This window comes from Corvus moneduloides, chromosome 8, assembly GCF_009650955.1.
Source record: "Corvus moneduloides isolate bCorMon1 chromosome 8, bCorMon1.pri, whole genome shotgun sequence".
Taxonomy (NCBI): Eukaryota; Metazoa; Chordata; class Aves; order Passeriformes; family Corvidae; genus Corvus; species Corvus moneduloides.
This window is the reverse complement of record NC_045483.1, coordinates 4,224,757-4,240,886: the sequence shown is the minus strand read 5'-3', so window position 1 is coordinate 4,240,886 and position 16,130 is coordinate 4,224,757. Positions and strand designations below refer to the sequence as shown.

The window sequence follows — 16,130 nt, the reverse complement described above, 5'->3', positions numbered from 1 at the left end:
ACTAAAGCAAATTCTTGAGTTTATTGTGACACCAGAATTGGGTAAAAAAAGGGTAAAACCAGAGCCGCGTAACAGGGGCCGTTTCTGGCCCTGCGTTTGAGCCGAGCCCGCCAGGGGGCGCCGCGCGACGCGGAGGCGCATGCGCACAGCGCCGGCGGAAGCGGCCGGAGCGGCAGCGCTGGCGGCGGCGGAGCAGCAGCAGCGGGGGAGCGGCGGCGGCGCCCGAGTGGGGCTGTGCCTGCTGTGCGGGCTGCCCGCGGCCGGCAAATCCAGCCTGGCCCGCGCCCTGCGCCGCCGGCTGCCGCAGCGCCCGGGCTGGGCCTGCGCGCTCCTCGCCTACGACGAGCTCATCCCGCCGGAGGCCTTCTGGCCGCGCGCGCCGGGGGCGGGCCCGCTCGAGCCGTCCCCGTTGGTCAGTGCCGCTGCGCTCATTGGCCGGTCTGGCGCGCCGCGGTTACGTCACCAGTATGCGACCGGCGTTGCCAGGCAACGGGACGCGGCCGCCGCGGAGCCGGGGTTGGGCCGGAGCCCTCACGGGCTGGCCCGGGGAGGGCGGGAGCGCTCAGCAGCAGCGATGCGGGGCCGTGATCTCTCCCCTTCCTCTCTCCACAGCTGCCCGGCTGGAAGCGGAGCCGCCGCGAGCTGCTGCAGTGCCTGGAGGGATTCCTGCGGGCGCTGCTCACCGGGGCGCCGCTGCCCGGCCCCGCGCAGCCGGGCTGGGAGCGCTTCCTGGGTTGCTGCCGCCGGGAGGGGCTGCTGCCTGCCGCGGAGGGGGACGCCGGAGCCGCCTCCCGGCCGCTCGTCCTCCTGTTGGATGACAACTTCTATTACCAGAGCATGCGGTACGAGGTGTACCAGCTGGCCCGCAAATGTAATTATTCCTTGTTCTTCGGCATGGGGCTGTTTGTAGGGAATTCGGTGCACTTCAGCTGCTTTCTTTCAAGTGCTCTCTTGGAGCGTTGGTTATTCTGAATTGCTGGATATGTGTAATATAGTAGCAATCTGTGTAACTTTATTATTGTCTTATTATAAATTGGTAGATCATGTAAAATCCTTCCTAGAGCAGCCTTAAAGCACCTTCCAGTACATAAGGAGGCTCCAAGAGAGCTGGAGGGGGACTTTGGACAAGGGCATGGAGTGCCAGAACAAAGGGAATGGCTTCCCAGTGCCAGAGGGCAGGGTTAGGTGAGATATTGGGAAAGAATTGTTCCCTGGGAGGGTGGGCAGGCCCTGGCACAGGGTGCCCAGAGCAGCTGGGGCTGCCCCTGGATCCCTGGCAGTGTCCAAGGCCAGGCTGGACGGGGCTTGGAGCAGCCTGGGACAGTGGAAGGTGTCTCTGCCCATGGCAGGGGGAGGAATGAGATGGTCTTTAATGTCCCTTCCAACCCAAACCATTCCATGGTTCCGTGTGTTGATCTCAGACATTGCTTGTGCAGCCTTGAAGGTAAAAGTATGTTCCCTGTTTGTTTGGAAACAGATCCTAGATTTGTTTTCATGTCATGCTCAGAACCAGTGCAGAAGCTCCTCATTCATGTAGAGCTCTTCTCCTGCATGTTGCTCTCAGAAATTGTTACTTGAACTGTTTAAAGATAAAATTCTGTGGTTCTGTTCTTTTTAGATTCCTTGGGCTTCTGCCAGTTATTTTTAGAGTGTCCACTGGAATGCTGCCTGCAGAGGAATCGCCTCAGAAGTGATCCTGTGCCTGAGCAGACAATACATTTAATGGCAAGGAAAATAGAAATGCCAGATCTCAGGAAAAACACTTGGGAGCAGCACAGCCTCATTCTGAGTAGTTCTGATTGCATCTCAGAGGACAAGTATGTTACTGGATTGATCCTAGAGTTTTCCCTAAGAGCTATTTTCAGTGGTAGAAGCTTCTTATTGTATCTACAGAGTGTGTAAAAAATATTCCCAGTGGTGATTTTTGGGAACCAGGCAGTTACACAGAATTCAGGCTCATTGGGAGCTCACAGCCACCATCCCTTGTAGAATTAACCTCAAAACTCACTGCATTCCTGCCCTCTCATTGAAAATCTCTGTAAATTGTCTGAAACACTAAGACTGGAAATAATGTGAGTTGCAACTGTTTTTCATCTCAGATTGTTTCACTGATTGCCTCAAAAATTTAACTGAAAACTTGCTTTTTTTTTTTCTGTAGCATCGTTATTACAAAACAGAAGAAAAAAATCAGTGTCTGATTGCTGTGGTTTAGTCTGTTGTTTGTTTTCTTAGTGAGCAGATCATGAATTTGCTGACCACTGCTTTGGAAAATCCAGAGAGGCCAAACGAGGAGGACGTGGAGCAAAAGGTAGCACTGCTGGGCTTCAGGGCACAGCCTTGGGTGCTGACTGAGGTGCTGCTGATGTGTTGTTTTCAAAAAGCACTTCAAAAGTCAAGTAAATTTAAAGAGTTTGCTTGTTTTCTTCCTTCCTGGTGGCCCTGGCCAGGAGGCAGCTCGAGCCATCTGTGCAGCCAGTGCTGTCCATCAGGCTGACCAGGCATGCAGGAGGGTCATCTCTCAGGCAATGAGGGATGCCAAAGGTACCTCTTCTACCTATCCTACCTATCCTAGGTGCTAACTGGCAATGGAAAACAGTCCCTGGAATTCCCCTGGGGTAGATTGTTCAGAAATTCTATCCCAGCAGGTGTGCCTGAGGCAATGGCCTTCACAACTCTAGTCAGTGTTATTTGTGGAAGTTTGTAGATTTTAAAACCAGTATATTTATTAATTGTATTAAATACAGCTTAAATAAACACACTTAGTACAGAGCAGCATTTTAAGAGGATCTTAATACTGTTTAGGGACACATGTCAGGAAGGACAGGGGCACTGCAGTCTGCACTGGTTTGCTCATTAGATCTATATGAGGAGCAACTCAGTGTCCTTAACTGAAAAGCTCAGCTCTGTGCCTGTGTTCAGACTTCTCTCTGTGACCAGGGACAGGAGGGAACGGCTGCAGCTGTGCCAGGGAGGTTTAGGTTGGAGATCAGGGAAAGGCTCTTCCCCCAGAGGGTGCTGGGCACTGCCCAGGCTCCCCAGGGAATGGTCCCGGCCCCGAGGCTGCCAGAGCTCCAGGAGCATTGGGACAGCGCTGCCAGGGATGCCCAGGCTGGGGTTGTTGGGGTGTCTGTGCAGGGCCAGGGGCTGGACTGGATGATCCTGATGGGTCCCTTCCAACTCAGGATATTCTGTGGTTCTGTGATTTTGTCTGTAAGCATGGAGTTAAAAGTTCAGCTTTAATTTTCTTTTAGGTAAAAACATTCTCCCAAGTGAGATGAAGAGCCTGGCAGAAGAACTCAACAGACTGAAAGCAGAATTTTTGGAAGACTTGAGGCAAGGAAAGACTTTGAAAACCCAATATTCTGATCCTGCTACACGTGTAATTTCTTCATTCCAACATGAGGCAACCAATGTAGTAAATAAATATATTTGTAAATAATGATGTAGAGAATGCTGGGTGTTCAGGAATCCAAAGTGTTTCAAATGCAGTGCTCTGAGTGCTGCTGCTGAGGGATCTGAGGTGCAGCTCCCTTCCCTGGAGCCTCTGTGCCTCCTCTCCCTCCTCTGATACGGAAGAGAAACAGTCTAACCAAGCTGTTCTTGGCTGTGGAGATCAGGCCAAGAGCAAACCATCCTGAGACAGAAATTTCATGGAATCAGAAAGAGTCAACCCGGGAGGAGCACTTGGATAATCACCAGCTCCACCCATGGAAGCATATGCAATTAAGAATTGACATGAGACCTAATTAGAAAGTGTTATTTTATTCATATCTTACAAAAGCAAAGCTTCACAACATGAACTACACGAGATAGAGTTATTTCAGAATTAACCGTGTCATCTCAAAAACATTCACTAACATTAAAATTTATTTTACAACTCTAACAGGTTTCATTTTTGCATAAAATCTGCTCTTTACACTGAAATACATATTATTAACAAAGTAGGTACTTAGAAGCACATACACAAAGATTGCTCAATGAAAAATGCTTCAGCAGGAGAGATTTCCTGCAGCAGAACATCCATTTGCTGTAGATTTTCAAAGAAGCTTAAAATTAGTAGAAAACTTGCCAGTGAAGACTTCTAAATTACATTCCCTTCGTCAAAAAGAAACAAAAAGCAAACCTCCAAAACATTCTAGAACAAAACAAACAGTAACAGATTATTTGGCTGGAAAACACTGCTGGAAAGTGTTTCCCAGCACTGGGTTTTATATTAAAATGCCAATCAACATTTTATGTCTAAATCCTCTTCATCTAAACACGTCTGTGAAAAAACAACTATTGACTGCTTCACGGTTGAAGCATTAACTGAGATAATGAAGATGTTCAAATACTTGCATGTCCATTGGAATATTCAGTCTCAAAACAGTAAATGTGTATGAAGAGTGCTATAAATAGTGCATGTTAAAAATGTCCACAAAGCTATAAAATAAGCTATGACAATAAAAACAAAGCCCCCACAAAGTTCATGTTTTGCAACTACGGAACTTAACAGAACCGAGCTATGGAAAAATTCCATCTTCTTCCCAAACTTCCATTAATAACAGTTAAAATGCTAATCACCCACCACCTTATAAGATAAGGATTTGGGGTTTTTAAAAAAAACCAAACAAGTAAGTGTAGTGTAGCACATGGAGGACTCAATATGAAAAGTTCCTCTGCCTAAGGACTCAAGCCCCGAATCCTGGACAAATCTCCCTCACTGACTGGGTAAGGCCTGCTTGTGCAAGGGATCATACTCTGAAACAATTTGCCAGTACAAACTCTCTTTAAGTTATAGTCAATAACGTGTACAAATTATGAAAAATAGGAAAATGCACCTTCCAAAGCTCCTCAGTTGACAAAAGATGATAATGAGGTCAGGGCATCGTTTGGAACAACTGAACAACGCAGTGTGATCATGGAACATGAACAGTCCTAGTCCTGGCAAGGACACAGGGATCCACCCCAGGGATCTGGGTGCAGAGCCGAGGGATGGACACCAAAGCTGCTGCTGCTGCCCAAGAACCCCCTGCAATGAGGAGTTTGCCCAAGGAAACAGGGAAAAGAGTTTTTTCATTCCGCAATCATCCATAGATGTCCCAACTAAGCTTTCCCTTAATTACTCAAGAGCAGAACCAATGGCAGCAGCAGCAGGAAAATCCTCCCAAACAACAATGTGCAAGGCTTGGGGATAGATTTTTCCATACTGAGATCTGTTACTAATAACATATATTCCCCACAATGGGATCCCCTCCTAAACAAGGGCCCCGTTTCCATAAGATCTTCCAGGCTTCCTCTTGCTCCCAACTGCTCCATTAGTGACCTATCCTTAGTTTTGTTCAAGGCCATCGTGGTTCAGGAGTCATTTCTCTAAATCACCAGATCATGAGACAAAGAAAAGCCTCTAACAATGTTAACACTGCCAGCAGAAGCCCCAGTGGTCAGAAATCACATCTGTGCACATGGAAGTTACTCTCCCTACGATACCAGGAGGGAGAAAGCCACAAGCCAAGGAGAACCTGGCTGCTGTCATCACTCAGCACTGTTAGGTGCTCCCTGGAGCACCACCATTCCACAAATTTCCTTGGAAAACTTGCAAGAGCATAGGAATAGGAGATTGCATCATCTATCAAACAGGCAAGGAAAACCACTTCTACAAATTACTAATTGTAAAGGTCTCCAAGAGAAATGTCTCTTATTCTAATATTATTTACTAAAATACTATAGTATTTTAGCCAAATTTAAATTGTAGAATTGTTCAATGTGTGATCCAAAGAGAGCCACCATTTCTGCCCTCACTGACTAGAAAAAAAATTTGATTCCAAAACTTGCCCAGGAGCAGTAACTTCCAACTGGATTCCAGTTCAATCAGCTTTTACGTCTTAAAATAAAGTTTGTTTATGCACACAGACTTGCAGTTTTACTTATAAATCTCAAACGTATAAAGCAACAATGAAATATTTTGGAATTAGTGTCATGATGAAAAATGTCAATTACATTCTGTCTTACAAATTTGGCAAAATGAATTCTGAACCAGGTCTGAAAACAAAACAGTTTTTAGGAGTGACAGTGTTATTGTTCATCTTCTCTACATTGGAACCACTTCAGAGGCAGATTTCTGACCTCGTTATTACAAGACTGCACAGCCAAGAATCCAGTTCCTCAAGCACAGAAATTCAACAGTAGGTCAGTCAGGTGGAGAGAAACATGTCTGGTATCCAAATTTCTATTTAATTAGAGTCAAAATTACTTCTGCAGCTAAAATTCTTAGGTGGTTTTCCTGCATCGATCTCACCCTGATCACTGCAAGTTTTTCCATTGGCTTCAGGAAGGTTCAGTCCCCATAACAATATAAATTTGAATAAGCCACACATTTGCCACTCAGATTCCAATCTCTGATTTGTGGAACATTAAAATCTTCTTGCTTTTAACAAAACATGGTTTGCTGATAGAAAAAGGGGAATATATAAGGGAAGCTTTAATTTGTCTCAAGTAAGACAAACCAAGGTAAAAGTGCATGTCTAAATATGGGAAACGTAACAGTTCTTCCTTTATTTTTAATGTCTCAAATTCTTATTTAGCACATTAAGTTCTTATGAATTTTGCTCATGTTTTATTCAGGTTTATATTAAAGTGCCTGTCCTTTAGCTCGGGGGCTTCTAATGATGTACAGTGTGAAACAAAACAACTTCAGTTACCATTTGCCACCTACAATTCCTAAAAACAACTTCATGTAGTCAGCCAGTTTTCCTTTGCATCCTACATGGAGCCCAGAAAAAGCCAGAGGTCCTTCCCCTTATTTCCAGCACACCCAAAGGACATCAAACACAGGAGAGGGGACAAACCAGGCCTCCAAGTCAGCTGAAGTTTACAATGAACTGGATTATACAACTCTCAAACATACAGGCAACCTCTCAGTTGTAGCCTGGCCCAACATAAAACTGAACAAAGGAGTTTAAAGTTGTAAACTTCTTGTTTGTTTCTATCAGAACTTCTATCAGCAGGACAGAAGTCTAATTGTGCAAATTTTAAATATCTGTACAACTCAGTTTAAGGCAGTTAGAAATCTCACAGAATATATATTAGTTCTACAGGCTCTTCATTATGTCTCTAAAAATTGCCTCCTCTGAAAAAGAATGACATGTAAAATTTTGGTAGAGTGTAGGTAAAATAAGGTATCTTACTTTTATGTTTCTCTAATTCATGAATGACAGGCATTTAGCTCTTTTTTTCCTATCAGAGTGTTATTCACAATAACCTGTTATCTCCTAGTTCTGTGCTAATAGTTAAATTAGTGTTTTAAGTCCTAGCATGAAGAGTTTAGACTGTACTAAACAAAAACTTGCTATTAACGTTCCTCAGATTAAAGCAACTTTTACATCAAATTGAATTTGTATGTGAAAGTTGCTTCTGTTTGTTTGAGTAGCCAAGTTTTTAAGGATTTCTCCAAAGTCATAGAAGGTTGGGGTTGGAAGGAACATTAAAGGAGGGACACCTTCCACTATCCCGGATTGCTCCAAGCCCTCTCCAACCTGGCCTTGGAAACTTCCAGGGATCCAGGGGTAGCCACAGCTTCTCTGGGCACCCTGTGCCAGGGTCTCCCCACCCTCCCAGGGAACAATTCCTTCCCAATACCCCATCTAACCCTGCCCTCTGTCACTTTGAAGCCATTCCTCCTTGCCCTGTCACTACATGATGTGTCAGTGCATTGACCTTTCGTATTTTATGGATAATATGTCTTGTCTCGCCTAGTAAACAATCTGGGAATTACATCCTATGGTTCAGGACACACACTCTGCTTCTTCATTTGCAGAATGTTTATTGGGATTAAGTGCAAGCAACTTAAATTTAGCAACCACAGCGTGTAAATGCATTCCAACCCTTACAGCACTCTTGGCTTTTTTGAAAGGCTACATATAAAACAACAACCGACTCTGATACAAAATTTCCCTGGCAAGTTTTACTAGAACACGGAAATCAATTTGCCTCCTTTGTCGAATTGCTAAATGTGAAGATTCCTTATGGGAATGTGCAAGCTTTCCATCAGCAAGTATGAAAAATAGACTGTAATATGTTAAAAAACTAAACGAAAGCATGTTCTCAGTCAATGTTGATTATGTTGGCCTCTTGCGAAGTGGCAAGCAAAGTCATACTTGTTTTTACACTTACACCCACAAATGTTACACTGGAAAGGATTTTCAAATCCATGGCATCCCATGTGGATGGTGTAAAGGATATTGTCCGCAAAGTACATGTCACAGTGTGGGCAGTGGTGCAGGAGCTGAGGGTCCTGAACTGGCAGGGTTGGAGCTGGAGTGCTTGGCTGACTGTTACTGATACTGGGCGTACTGGTGTGGGCACTGCGGTCACTGCTGGGCCCTGCCACGGGACTATAGTTCCTTTGATTGTGTGTTGGCCGGGAATCGGGGCTGGTTGGAGAGGAATTTTGAGGAATATTTGCTGACACAGCTGAAACTACTGCAGGTGCAGCAGGCTGCTGTATCATGAAAGGCTTTTCATCTTGACAGGAAACAACGTCAGGAGAGGCTGGATTTTGGTTTTCAGGCGGCAAGCTGGACAACTGTCCTGCCAACGTGGAGAGCTGGTTTAAAGGATTATCCACCATGAGGTCTTGTGGATCTCTTGGCAAGCCACTGCTCTGAGTCGTTTTTGTCATGCTCTCGTACGCCTCAGTCTGGATATTGGGGATTTCGTGAGTGAAATCATTAAGGTAGTCTGGTTTCTGCACCACCATGGAAGGTGGACTCAAATTAATTAATGCCCTTCTGCTGTACCCCAAATTGCTGGTTTTCTTCTGCAGAACCCCCCACATCTTCTTGCTGCTTAGGGAAGACCTCGTCCCCTTGATGGGCACCATCTTGTGCTTGCGCCGGCGGTGGTGGGACAGGTTGCTGCGGTCGCTGCAGCGGAAGGAGCACAGCTCACACTTGTAGGGCTTCTCCCCGGTGTGGGACCGCATGTGAGCCTCCAGGTGACGCTCGTAGGCCGAAGCAAAGGGACACAGGTGGCACCTGTGTGGCTTCTCTCCTGGAAAATCAGAATAGATTATCCCATAGCACCTCGGAGCGCCTGGAAAAGGCCTTGTGTGGGACACAGAGTGGCTCACTGTGAGCTGCTCATCAAACTTCAGTCACTGCCAGCTCAAGCTCAGCTGAGTATCCTGGGAGAGTGGAGAACACTGGGACAGGTCTGCCTCACCCAAGGGATCATCAGCACAGGGAAAAAACCTGAGTGGAATTAGCATAACTTCCCTAGGAATGTCAAGGACTGAATCCAGCGATGTTTGTGGTGCCTTTACCTGGATCCAACCTCTCCCTCACCCATGGAGTGCACGGGGGAACACAGGAATGTCTGTACCACCAAAATGTTACTGTTCTTCCTAACTGTGTCTAAACTGCGAGGGAGGGTATCCTCCTGGGGCCTTCCAAATATCCCTACTTATTTAAACATCCTAGAACTACCACCTAAATAACCTATGCACACAGGTAGCCACTCAAGAACTGAGCTTTGAGAAAGGGTCCCGTGGCTAAAGAGTTATAACAATAGCAAGGTACTCTCTGGAGAGCTGTGTGCTTTCCCAGATGGGAGATGGGATGATGATCAGGGTGATCATCACCTCCTTTTGCACAGAACTTTGCTCTTCTATTAAATGGAATTTATAGGTATTCAAATTAACATTCTAAAAAATTCTCAGAAAACTTTCAAACATAATTACAGGCCAACACATTTGTAACACAGCACTTCAGGACTTCTGATTTTCCCTTGATAGACTGATCTTCTAGGAGTTATAGATCCAAGTCTGCAATATCAGAAGTGCCTAAAGGATTTGATGTGTGCTCAGGTGCTGAAATGAAAGACCATCTTACTCGTCCTCTCTAGAACACCACCTCAATTTCTAAATCCCTGTCATGTAACTGATGAGCATCCCACAGTTTGGAATCACAACCTGGGATACCAAATATATTTTTTTTTTCTCTATATCACTGGCTCTCCAAGAGGAAAGAAATCCATTTCAGGTGCTACCTCTAAGTTCATTCTTTGCACCAAATGAAACCATGATTTGTCCATGAGCATCTCTCTATATTCATATATATATACACACAAAGGTGTGTAAAGATCAGGAGATTTGGTACAATGGTAGGAGAAGATTGATAAACTCCCTGCATTCCCACAGAATTTGCCAATCTGAATGGTCTTATTTCATTCTGAACTGGTTACAGAGAGATAAAAGTTTTGCATCACACACAGCACAACACAGCTGGTGAACTACTCATTATCTACTATCAGACTCAGCACGAAGCCAGTCCCAGAGTAGGCTGCACTTAAAAATAATAGTAACAGTTGCATGATCATGCCTGGGTCACAATTACTTTGGCCAATGTCCAGGATGCTGCACCTGTTTATGTACACTGCTCTGAGGCTATGAGTCAGCTGCCACTTCCCTGTTTTAATGCTGACTCATCTGAGCCTTCACAGCATAAGTAATCCATCTCCCGGCCCTCTGCCAGGCTTCCAAGCAAAACAACACTCAGGCCTTGGATCTCCTTGCCCCTGAGTGAAAAAATAAAACAAACCAAACCAGAAAAACCAAAATAACTCTTTTTTTTTGTTCTGGAAGACACAAGAGAAGAATTTACCAGCACTTCAGAATGTGAACCTCAGAACTCTCTGATTTCTGGTTGGTTGCCATTTCCTACCCCATTATGCCCTCATAACACACACCAACACTGCAGGGCCAGGGCACAGAGCCCCACCTTCCCCAAAAGCCACCCAGGCAGTTACTGTGTGGAAGGAATGGCTCTCAGCAAAGTGAGAATCTGACTAACTGTACCGGAGGAGAGCTACAATGACATCCCAGATTCAACAATGTTTCCTTCAAGGTGAGTCCCAAAATGCCACCTAAGACCACTGAGAAGAGACACTTGGAAGTTTCGGGACAGTCCATACCAGACTGGGAACTTGTAAAAACTTTCATTCTTTGCTGAAGACAAATTCTTTCTACTTAACAGTCCTAAAGTCTTCTGTATTGGCGTAATTTACTTGACAGACTTCAGAAGCACCTTTCTTTTTTTTCCTCTCATTTGCCATGAAGTTGGAGCTTTTGGAACAGTTTAGGATATTCTAACCTTTACTGAGAGTTCTGCTTTTCAGGTATATACACCCAACAGTGGCAAACGCTCCTTAACAAGCCACAGATGACAATTTTTCTGTTCACAATTGATATCAATCACTTATTTGATGATATGTCCTCACATTTAAATATTCTACCAATAACTTTATTCTTATTACTATGCTTTGTACTTCCACATCTAGAACGTTGTGCAGAACACGAATATTTTCATAGCTGAACACCAGAGGAAGAAAAGCCCCTATAAATCTCCATGTAGCCACATGTACATTTGTCACTTTTCTCATCAGCACAGAAAAACTAAAAGGTATTTTTAAGGCCCTTCAATTTACATGGAAGCTTTCATGCTAAACTTTACTCTCCTGTAGTTTTTAATAATCATAAATGTCAGTAGGAATTTGCACGGCACACCTTTGCAAAATTCGACTACAAAACCCCACCAATACCCAGTTATTGTTAAGAACTCACACTGCTTGAATTTGCCAACTCCTGACATGCAAATCCCAACGTTGGTGAACACCCCAAGGTGTCCCAGCCAAGCAGAGCAGAACCATAGTTCCATAGTTCCATACCTGTGTGAATCCTGATGTGCTCTATGAGCCGTGCTGTTCCTTTGCTGGCATAGTTGCAGTATCGACACTTTAACTTTCCATCAAAAGTCCTTTCAAACCCATCCACCAACATTCCTGAGTTTTCATCCAGTGAAACTTCAACAGAAGGATGATCCAGACCATTCTGATCCCCTTCTGTCCCAGCTGGGAACAATGCAACACAGATTTTAATGAAGAATCTGTGGGACACCATCTGTCATGCTGTGAGCAAATGCCAAATGTCTTTTGCTTCTCTCTGCCCTTGGTCTTTAAATATAGAGAACTACAAAAACATGCCCAGTTTAAAACAAGGTACATACACACCCTTTGTGACATGAAAATGACCATGAGAAATGCTTCCATACAGCTGCAACATTACCTGGAATGTGAACAGTGAAGTCACTCTCAAAAAAATCAAAGTTATGGTACTGGAATCAGCTCACCTCCCTGGAGAGTCTCTACTTCCTTGTCACCAGTAACTGATCCAGAAATCATATTGACATGGTGAGTCTGCTGGGTCAGATACTCCTGAAAATCTTTCACAAAATCCAACGGTTCTGCCTTCTTTTCCCCCATACTGACTCTTTCATTTACAACCTCTTGTGCCTAGAAGGAAAAATGTTTTCATAATACAAGTGTCATTGAATTTAAATAAATTCACTATAACAAGCTTGGGATTGGTGTTGATTTTAAGTGAAGGATTACTTTTATCACACAGTAAATGCACAAACTGACAACCATAAGAATATTGGGTTTTGAATTTTTAACCATAAAAGATCACCAAATACAATTTATGGGGACATTGCTTTCAGCAACAGGTAAATGACATAATAAAATAATAAATAAAATTTAAAACCAAAAAAATTACACATTAATAAAAATCAACTTGCCTTTAAAAAAAAAAAAAAGGATCATACCTGAATTTTAGTTCCCTGCTAACTAGCAAACATGCTCCAAAATGTACCCCAACACGTCAGATAAACAGCACAGGGTGGCTCCTCCACTTTCCTTAGAAGGAATAAAAAGGAAATGTGAGTCCATTACTATTCCCAACCCCCATGAGTTGTAAGAAAGAAACCTGAAAAATATTTGTGTTTGAAAGACAGGGCTCTAACACTGTGCTGCTCTGAATTTTATTAAAACAATCACACTTCCAGTAAAAGTTTTTCAAAGGCTGCATCCCCTGCTTCCGGCACGTCACCTGAAGGACATTTCTGTCTCACTGACTGTTTTTCCAATGAACATCTGGCTCCAAAAAAGTCCCAGATTTGGGTCAGTCAATTATGGGAACTACAATGCTGGGAAACAACTGAATGCTGGTGATTAGCAAAGCTGAAAAGAAGCCTTAGAGAAAGCACTGTTTCATACTTCTCCCAAAATTTTACTTTCCTATCCTGAGAAAAAGTCTTAATCCAGTCCATTATTTTGCACTGAATGATTAAAATATTCCCGAGCAATCAGTGGCCAGGCTTGTTTTGGGTTTGTAAATAACAAATCTCTATTAAGTCTCAATTCACAGAATTTGGGAAGACAGAACTTCCCAACTTGGGATACAGTTGGAAGGACAACAACGAGTCTTTCACATTATTCCTGCAGATTATAATCAGAAATAATTAACAATGCTACCATTTCAATAAAAATATTCTTTATTTTTTAATAGCTACTTAGGTGGCCTACAGAAACTCAAGTTCTCAGTTCCTGTGGGTCCAAAGCTGCTTACAAGTGTTTTGTTCATTTTTGGCATCGAGATGAGGATGTTCTTTCACATCTTACCTGAGTGTGCACAACTCCCAGCATTTATTATCACCCTTAAGTTAGTCTGGAACACATCTGTATGTATCTGTCTTACCTACCCTCTTTCAGGTGTCACCAGCCTCCTGCAAAGCTTATGTTAATTTGTGTTCCATTTGTTGGTGCCTCCTGCAATAAAACAAAGACATCAGGATATGAATTAAAGGTAAGGAAGAGAAAATCAGGACAATGTAACATAGAGTCCTGACCAGGATGACTTTCCATGATTGATAATAAGAAATAACGATTTAAAGTTAAACCATTCTAAACAACATCAAAGGCTGTGTAATCAGAGGAGAATCTGTGTGTGCCTTTGGGTAAGGCACTAAAACTCTTTTCATAGAATCAGGGAATAGGTTGGGTTGGAAGGGACCTTAAACACCATCTTGTTCCACCCCCTGCCATGGGCAGGGACACCTTCTGCTATCCCAGGTGGCTCCAAGCCCCGTCCAACCTGGCCTTGGACACTGCCAGGGATCCAGGGGCAGCCACAGCTGCTCTGGGCACCCTGTGCCAGGGCCCCACCACCCTCACAGGGAAGAATTTCTCCCTAATGTCCCGTATAAACCCATTCTCTGTCAGTTTAAAGCCATGCCCCCTTGTCCCGTCACTCCAGGCCCTTGTAAATCCATCTTTCTTTTGGGTCCCTTCAGGCACTGGAAAGCCACAATTAGGTCACTCCAAAGCCTTCTCTACTCTAGACTGAACAATCCCAATTCTCTCAGCCTTACTTGATTGCACTGATTGCTTTTATAATTACATTTAATTTTGAAATAAAATGACATAAAATTTCATAAACTGCATAAAACTTCCTTCCTCTACCTCATTGATTTAACATGAAAACACTCATCCTTTTCTTTACGTCAGTGTAGGGAAGTCACCACAATTTAAGCACGACCCAAAAGCTCCCATTTGTATGCTCAAACACTTCTGTGATTTTACAGGGTATTTTTTAGAGCTATGCAGCCAGCAGCTCTCCTTCTCAGGGGAGAATGATGCACATCTGATCCTTGCTGTGTCACTCCTGCAAACCAGAAAATGCAATTCTAATGATCGGAAACAGAGCAGCCCAGCTTGTGTTTCACACACCAGGGATGAGCTGATCACACAGGGTGTGTTACTCGAGCTCTGCTGACACAACCACACCTCCTCCAGCTTCACACAACGAGGAGCAGAGCACTGCTTACTCGTTTTCTACCCGGCCACAACTGCTGGGCTGAACAGTGGTCACAGCACTGCGGTGACCTAAGTTTGTTGTCAAAGAATGTGCCAGGATGAAATATTCTGCCTAAATAATGCTGCTGAAGAAAGTAGTTCATACAGAGTACACCCAGTAGTTTCACACACACAGCCAGAATTAATCCTGCAGTAATTAGAAGAGTATAAAGTAACTATGAGGACATGTATGCAGTGAGAGATTAAAATTGCTACAAGCGTATGTATGCATCCCACCTTCTTCTAAGGAATCCAGGGAAGAAAAAAAGGAGGCATCTCTCTGTTCCATCTTTTTCAGGGCACATAAATTAAAGCAAAAAGGATCCCAAACTCCACTCAAGCCCTGCCCGATCCTCCTCAAGGGGTTTTGACCGTGGGAAGGGGGAGTGAAGCACAGCGGCGGTGGCCGCCCGTGCCCTGTCATCAACCCTGAACACCCCCGGTCGACCCCGCGCCTCCTCCTCCCCACGCGAGGGTGGGAAGCGACACGGCCACGCGAAACCTCCCGTAAACCCGCGTGTCCCGTTCTGGGCTCCGCGGGACAAGAGAGACGGAGCTTCTGGAGAGGATCCAGCGAAGGGCAGCAAAGATGCTGAAGGGACCGAAGCATCTCCCTGACCAGGAAAGGCTGAGGGAGCTGGGGCTGCTCAGCCTCGAGAAGAGAGAGCTGAGAGGGTCCCTCAGCCCTGCGTGTCCCTGCCCGCACGGAGGGCTCCGAGCAGGGCCCGGGCTCGGCTCGGGGGGCCCAGCAGCGGCACCAGAGGAACGGGCAGGAGCTGATGCACAGCAAGTTCCACCTGAACATGAGGAAGAACTTCTTTACTGTGAGGAGGGTGACAGCGCTGAAACGGACTGCCCAGAAAGGGTGTGGAGTCTCCCTCACTGGAGACATCCCAGAACCCGTGCCATGTGTTCTGGGATGGCCCTGCTTGAGCAGGGAGGTGGGACCGGATTGATTCCGTCCAACCTCACCCACTCTTTGATTCTGTGATTACAGTAATTCTGTAATTCTCTAAATTTCTGTGATGCGGTAATTTCTGTGACTCCTCTGACTTCTGTGTCCCCCGGCTTCAGATCAAGGGAGAAGCCTCGGGGCTGTGCCGCTGATCCGGCCCCGCAGCCGGCGGGGCAGCGCGGCCCTCCCCAAGCGCTGCCCCCCGCCCCCGCCGCCCGGCCCCATCATGGCACAGGGAGGCTCCAGAAGGAGAGGGAAGGAGAGAAAGGGAGAAGGAAAGAGACGGAAGGAGAGAAAAGAAGAGGGAAGGAGAGGACAGGCAGCACTCACCGCCGCCGCCCCGCGCCACTCCCGCCTCCCGCCGCCGCCATGTTTGTTGTGCCTCCCCCGGCCCGGCCCGGCCCCGCCCACCGCAATCTCGCGAGACCCGCGCGCGCCGGCGGGAGCG

At 45.4% G+C, this 16,130-nt stretch overlaps 2 protein-coding genes across 2 annotated transcripts; one reads left to right on the top strand and one right to left on the bottom strand.

Annotated features, from left to right (window-relative positions):
- The first annotated feature begins 139 nt into the window (after nt 1–139).
- Nucleotides 140–4,464, top strand: PSTK (phosphoseryl-tRNA kinase). The gene is made up of 6 exons (XM_032116268.1): nt 140–412; nt 613–871; nt 1,619–1,817; nt 2,233–2,308; nt 2,448–2,541; nt 3,252–4,464. Exons 1-6 carry the CDS (start codon nt 140–142, stop codon nt 3,437–3,439), a joined length of 1,089 nt encoding a protein of 362 aa, XP_031972159.1. The 3' UTR covers nt 3,440–4,464.
- Nucleotides 4,465–7,778: 3,314 nt separating this feature from the next.
- IKZF5 (IKAROS family zinc finger 5) lies at nt 7,779–16,053 on the bottom strand. Its single transcript, XM_032116267.1, has 6 exons — nt 16,013–16,053; nt 13,575–13,641; nt 12,639–12,729; nt 12,165–12,327; nt 11,704–11,886; nt 7,779–9,030 (listed from the first exon to the last, which is right to left on the bottom strand). The coding sequence occupies exons 4-6, from the start codon at nt 12,295–12,297 to the stop codon at nt 8,087–8,089; spliced, it is 1,260 nt and encodes a 419-aa protein (XP_031972158.1). The 5' UTR covers nt 12,298–12,327; nt 12,639–12,729; nt 13,575–13,641; nt 16,013–16,053; the 3' UTR covers nt 7,779–8,086.
- Nucleotides 16,054–16,130: the final 77 nt, after the last annotated feature.

Bases quoted from the DNA above. Each gene is read 5' to 3' on its own strand.
- PSTK (XM_032116268.1), top strand. From the start codon at position 140: ATGCGCACAGCGCCGGCGGAAGCGGCCGGAGCGGCAGCGCTGGCGGCG. The intron at 872-1,618 runs GTAATTATTCCT...TGTTCTTTTTAG, and splicing joins GTACCAGCTGGCCCGCAAAT to ATTCCTTGGGCTTCTGCCAG. The intron at 2,309-2,447 runs GTAGCACTGCTG...GGCCCTGGCCAG, and splicing joins AGGAGGACGTGGAGCAAAAG to GAGGCAGCTCGAGCCATCTG.
- IKZF5 (XM_032116267.1), bottom strand. From the start codon at position 12,297: ATGGGGGAAAAGAAGGCAGAACCGTTGGATTTTGTGAAAGATTTTCAG. The intron at 11,887-12,164 runs GTGAGCTGATTC...CATTGTTCCCAG, and splicing joins AGTAGAGACTCTCCAGGGAG to CTGGGACAGAAGGGGATCAG. The intron at 9,031-11,703 runs GTATGGAACTAT...CTGATTTTCCAG, and splicing joins GCACATCAGGATTCACACAG to GAGAGAAGCCACACAGGTGC.